At 37.7% G+C, this 6336-nt stretch overlaps 3 protein-coding genes across 11 annotated transcripts in view; all 3 read left to right on the top strand.

The window, feature by feature from the left end:
- The window catches only part of LOC115012260 (interferon-induced very large GTPase 1-like), a 10539-nt gene extending 5269 nt beyond the window's left edge, over positions 1-5270 (top strand). For all 9 annotated transcript variants that reach the window (XM_029437787.1, XM_029437793.1, XM_029437792.1 and 6 more), the window contains exon 5: positions 1-5270. This exon is cut by the window's left edge and continues 1265 nt beyond it. In XM_029437787.1, coding sequence (XP_029293647.1) covers positions 1-3556 — 3556 coding nt within the window. In that variant the 3' untranslated portion in view covers positions 3557-5270.
- The window catches only part of pick1 (protein interacting with prkca 1), an 88212-nt gene that overhangs the window by 47540 nt on the left and 34336 nt on the right, over positions 1-6336 (top strand). The gene's annotated exons all lie outside the window — the stretch shown is intronic.
- LOC115012274 (ESX-1 secretion-associated protein EspI-like) overlaps positions 1-6336 on the top strand; it is a 41040-nt gene that overhangs the window by 33955 nt on the left and 749 nt on the right. The gene's annotated exons all lie outside the window — the stretch shown is intronic.

Below are 6336 nucleotides of genomic sequence, written 5' to 3'. Positions count from 1 at the left end.
TTGTCATGGCCAACTGTGGCATGAGTGGTGCAGAATAAACAAAGAACTGAATCACCTCAACGGAGAGATTGAGAAATCCCAAAAGGAAAAGAAATTAGAGCAAATACGGAAAGATCAATGCACTGCTTCTAGTGAACTGATGAAGTTGTTCATTGAAAGCCTCTCATCTTTGCCATCAACAGACAAAGAGTATTTCCTCAAATGGTGTCAGATCTTAATAGATGCCCTCTCCACGGACGATCTTTCTTCAATTCTCCAAAGTTATGATAAAGTGTGGTCTGAGGTCTTGGCTTTGAAGAAGAAGCATGACAAATCTGATCAGCTGAAAATTAAACAAAAAGAGCTTGATCGAATATCAGCAAAACTACAGTCGGCTACTTTTGGCTTGGAGCACATGTTTAGAGAAATGGGACAGATCTATGAAGCCCATGCATCTCTGCAGAAACAAGCAAAGATGACTGAGAAGACTGACTGGTCTACATATCCTAAACTGGCTGCAGAGCTGATGATATCAGGACACCCAATGGAGCTATTGGATGGGGATGCAGGTCATGTGCCTTTAACGTGGATCTCTAGTCTTCTAGATGAAGTCATCAAGAAACTGGGCGACAAGAAAGTTTTTGTTTTGTCAGTTTTAGGTATACAGAGCAGTGGAAAATCAACCATGCTAAATGCCATGTTTGGGTTAAAGTTTGCAGTGAGTGCTGGCAGGTGCACCAGGGGGGCCTTCATGCAGCTGGTCAAAGTGTCAGAGGAGATCCAGAAAGACTTTCAGTTTGACTACATTCTAGTGGTGGACACTGAAGGACTGCGTGCTCTTGAGTTGGAAGGTAACGCCACTCTTCACCACGACAATGAACTGGCAACATTTGTTGTTGGTCTGGGAAACATGACACTGATAAACATCTTTGGAGAGAATCCAGCTGAGATGCAAGATGTTCTGCAGATTGTTGTTCAGGCTTTCATGAGAATGAAGAAAGTTAAACTTTCTCCAAGTTGCGTGTTCGTTCACCAGAATGTTACAGATATTGCAGCTGCAGAGAAAAACATGGATGGAAAGAGACGGCTGCAAGACAAACTCGACCAGATGGCCCAACTAGCAGCCAAAGAGGAGGTTTGTGAAGCTCAGTGCTTCAGTGACGTCATTGCTTTTGATGTGAAGAAAGATGTGAAATACTTTGCCCAACTATGGGAGGGAAGTCCACCTATGGCTCCTCCAAATCCAGGTTATAGTGAGAGCGTCCAAGAGCTGAAGAACTTTATCCTCTCTAAAGCTTCACAGTCTGCTGGGATCACTCTGTCACAGTTCAGGAGCACAATTTGTGACCTGTGGACAGCTCTGATGAACGAAAACTTTGTTTTCAGTTTCAAAAACACACGTGAAATTGCAGTGTACAGAAAACTTGAGGTCCAGTATGGGAACTGGACCTGGGACCTGAGGAACAACATGTTGGCCATTGAGAATGGGCTTTATAAAGAGATAAAAAGTGGAAAACGTGACAAGGTTGAGCTAAGTTTTCTTCACAAGGAAATTAACAAAACCTTTGGAGAAATCGAAAAAGCAATGACAACACACTTTGATGATAACAGTGACAAAGAAATGTTGGTTCAGTGGCGAGGACGATTTGAAAACAAAATCAAGGAGTTCCTTGATGAACATGTGAAAGGAGTTAAAAGGAAATTGGATGAAGTCATTGAGCAGAAGATTGCTTGTAAAAAGCTTGATGATAAGAAGATAGAGTTTGAGAAGAAGCTGCTACAAAAGAGCAAAGAGCTCGCTCATCAGTTAAAAGACAAGGCAAAAGATGAAGAGGAACTTGAAAAGCAGTTCAACTCGGTCTGGAGGGTCTGGGTTAGGGAACTAACTGCAAATACAAAACCTATTGAGGACATCAATTTGGAAGAAGATGCATTTAGAATCCTTCAGGAGCTTGGTATTGAACCGTCTCTCATAGATCAATCCAGAAGAATTGGCAAGTACAAAAAACTCTCAGAAGTTGGCAATTATGCTCATTATGTATCTCTCACAAAGCACCAACATCAACCAGGCCAAGAACTTCAAGATAAGGAGAGGGAAAGGGACAGTGGGGGACTAAAAAGATGTGTTGATTATATGTCAGAAAAAATACCTAAAGTCGGAAATTTCGTTAAAGGGTATTTTCTGCCTGAAGAGCAGCAACATATCAGATCCCTCATTAAAGATGTTGAAAAACAGTCCCTTGATAAAACCAAGAGCAAACCTGTAGCTTCAGAAGGCTACAGATCCACTTACTTGCAAGAAGTGGCCAAACATGTAAAAGAAAGGGTAATAGATTTTGAATCAAAGAAGAAATATGCTCTAAAGAAAGAGTTTACAGTTGATCTCTTACTGTATGTATTTGACAGCGCAGGGACTTGGCTTTCAGAGTCCTACAAGACATTCAAAAAGAACAACAACGCACTCACTTATGTAGAAAGCAAGAAAACGCAGTATTACAACGTTTTCAGAAGCTTCTGCAAAGGAAACTCATCTGCTGTCGTGCTTGGAGAACTGATCTGTGAGAAACTGAAGAGTTCCATTGTTGAGGCCGTCTGTAACGAGACTGCCATTGATCTCGCTGGAAAGATAAGGGGCAGTTTCCCAGCATTCAAGGAGAACAGGCTGAACTTGGAGAAACACGTATTGAAGGGGCTCGCAGAGAAAGAGGTCTTTAGTGATTTTATCACCTACATCCTAAACCCAAGGACACAAGTAGAGACTTTTATAAGAGAGAAAGTACATAAGTACATCTTCACAGAAAACAAAGATGAAGTACAGAAAGTACTCAAGAAAAATGTTGAAGACATCAATAAGCTTGTGAGTCAAGCTTTATTTACTGCAACAGAGAAAGTAAAAAAGATGGAAGGAAAAAAGGGAGTTGCAGACAAGTGGATGGAGGAATTTTCCAGTTTGCTAGAAAAGGAGCTGACCTTCGACACAATTTGTTGTGAAAACTTCAGTGACATAAACAATTTTGACTTTCTTAAGGAAGAGACAGAGAAAGGCCTTAAACCCATCATAGAGGAGATGAACAGTCTCTCACTGCATGAGATGGAGGAATTCAGGATGCAGCCTGACCAAATCCTCATCGATCAGCTGTGTCACTGCTGCTGGGTAAAGTGTCCTTTCTGTGCAGCTGTTTGTATCAACACAATTGAAAATCACAGTCCTGACAAACACACTGTCCCTTTCCATCGCCCGTCTGGGATTATCGGATGGCACACTAAAGGCACAAAGGACCTGGTCAGCGATTTCTGCACAACATTAGTTGCAAGTGATCGAAGATTCCTCCGTGATGGTTCAGATACGAGTTATCCTTACAAACAGTATCACACTGCTGGGGAGAAGTATTCTTCATGGCAGATTACTCCTGATGCGTCTAAACTGACATACTGGAAATGGTTTGTATGCAGATTTCAGAAGCAACTGGAAGACCACTATGAATATAAATTCCAGGGCGGAGGAACAATCCCCAGTGACTGGAGAGACCACAGTAAAGAAAAAGCCATTGAAAGTCTGGATGAATTGTACAGATGAGCCAGAAACAACCAAGCTCTATCGAAAGAAATACGAGTTTTTGGTTTGATTGAAGGAGTGGAACAATAGCAATATTGAGGATAACTGATGGGAAAATACAGGAACCACCAAGTGTTAAACACAGCAGGGGACAGGAGGTGAACTATTCAATCAAAGAACAGTCCTCAGTCGATTGATTAGCATGTCTGGTACCCGATCTGAATTGGTTCGTTCCTTTGATCTCTGCATATAAATACTGGGACTGGGAGAGTTGCTTTTCTGAGCAACACATGGTAGCATTACAACCTGTGTGTGTGAGTTTGATCAACCTTTGTATGTACGAACTCAGCTCCTTCTTGCAAGAATATAGATTAAACCCTTTTATTTGATTTGGATCCTGACTTTGTGGTGTTATTAAGAATATTCTTCTAACAATAACGCTTTTCCAAAATGACTGAATGCCTGTTATAATTTAAACAATATGCATTTTAATAATGTTATATATACAGAGTGAGTTGAAGCATAACATAAAGTAGAGATGGCCTGAAGCAAAGTAGAACACATGTGTAATAACAAATGACGTGTTTGTTAGCCATTAAAGGATCATTGTAAAAAGGATCAGAGAGATCAGAATTAGTCTTCGGTTTTTGTCTCATTAAAAATATGTTTTTTCTTATTTTACAAGATGATAAAGATGCATTAAATTTGTTTGTGAAAATTCCCGTGAATTTAACGGGAAAATGATTCAAGGAAGAAATAAAGGAGTTTCTAAGTTGTCAGATATTATGGACATATTTACATTCCTCTAAAAACATGTAAGATATGATTTTGTTTTTGTTCACCTTTTTACTCTTATGTGGAAATCTCATCAAACACACAAGAAACTTCTAAATTGTATGCTTTTCTTAAATGAATGTTCAGTGTGTGAAATTAGTTAAGAGATATTTTTATTCATTCAAAGACGTGTATTCTCTTTAATGCAAGATGCATGACATTTTCTTCTTACAGTTGTTTAAAGTTTAAAAATCAAAGAAAGGTGTAGGATGTTGAGACTTGTTGTCAGACGTGTATATCATTTTATTCATTCAAATAAGAAATGGCAGCCATGATTGGTTGTAATTTTTGTTTTTACCTTTTTTCTATGATACAGAGCTCATAAAAGGCTTCATAACATGCAACACAAGTTTTCTTTTTGTAAAATGTTTTTCGACTTTATGTAACATGACTAACAGATAATATGAGTCACAAGGTGCATGTTCGGAGATTGAATTACTCAAGTGTTGTTGATTATGAAAATACATGAGACTTGTATTTGAGACTTGTTGATTTCCACAAAAAGGGAAACAGTTGTGAGGAGTTAACACATTATGAAAGAACAAATTGATTGATTTTAAATGTTGTTAATCTTTAAGATATCTTTTGTCCAACTCATTTTATAGAAACATTTATCTTCATATTTTATATTTCCTTAAAATTATATGTTTTTTTTTATTTGATGAATGATCATCTTTCTCAAGTATTTGATGTATTAATATAATATTAATGTAATGTAATTTTACACTTTTTACATTTATTTTTTATGCCTATATTGGAATTTATTTTGTTTGTTGGTTAATTTCACTCCTGTCATTGCTTCAGGGTGTTGATATCCATAATATACAGAAATATCAGCCTTTGTGGAAAGAAGAAACTGGATATTTTCTTTTACTGTAATAAATGGAGCATGGAAATGGTCTTTGGAGTTCAAGCCTCTTCTGTTATTAATGAGCATTATGAGAAGACCAGATGTGTCTCTTGTGTAAGACCTGCCACATACAGCACCAATTCAATTACTTTTAAGTCTTAACTAGTATCATCTTTGTCAAGGAAAACCATGAACATTTTAAGATAGATTAATATATATAGATAGATAGTCATCAAAAGATTAGTTATTACATATAGATTAGTTATTAGTTATTTAAACACAGTTTAATCAAACTTCAGAAAACTGCTTTCAAATACAAGGCTGTAGGATTAAGAATGCAGCTTTGCAGAGAGGGTGTCTGGTCAGATGATGTTGATCAAAACATGTTTTCATTTGCATATTTATTTTGAACAACAATAATTTAGCAAATAATGTCTGGTCAATTTCTGGTGGAGGAGCGATTTAACATCGGGATAATCCAACAGTGAAAGTCTCCCCCAGAAAAAAAGAAATGTAAAACAAATTAGTTCAGAAAATATTCTTGGGGAAAAAATGATTTAAAAAAGCCGTACTGTCCTAATTAGGCCGTAAATATTATCAGAAGCCACGGAAGCACGATATGATGACCGGTTACAGCACAAGCAAATATCTCACATTAGGATTGAAAACAGATTTATACTGATTTCTTAATTATTTGTCAACACCGCTGGAAAGATGAATGAAGTTTTAAGTGGATCACCTGGAGCTAAACAATGTGTGTCCTCAATTTTGAGTTAGTAGTACATTGCTGCTTGATTTAAAGCTCTGCAGTTCCAATTTACAAATGTAATCCCCCTCCCAGACTGACACATTAGGTTTAGCAATACCACACACTCAAGTTTGAGTGAATGTACAAGAGTACACGTTGAATGAATAGTCATTAAAAAATATAATTAAGGTAACATGTGTGTAAGGGTTCCTGTTGTCCGTTAAATGTTTATTGTTGTGTATACTTCCTGTTTTATTTTGTGTTACTTACCTCTCCTCTCGTTTCAGTGTCTCCACTTCCTGCCCATGTGTTTCCCATCTGTCATCAGTGATTCCACCTGTGTCTCGTTACCCCGCCCACTTCCTGGTG

This window comes from Cottoperca gobio, chromosome 8 (assembly GCF_900634415.1).
Source record: "Cottoperca gobio chromosome 8, fCotGob3.1, whole genome shotgun sequence".
Taxonomy (NCBI): Eukaryota; Metazoa; Chordata; class Actinopteri; order Perciformes; family Bovichtidae; genus Cottoperca; species Cottoperca gobio.
The sequence above is the reverse complement of the archived record's forward strand: the minus strand, read 5'-3'. Positions and strand labels throughout refer to the sequence as shown.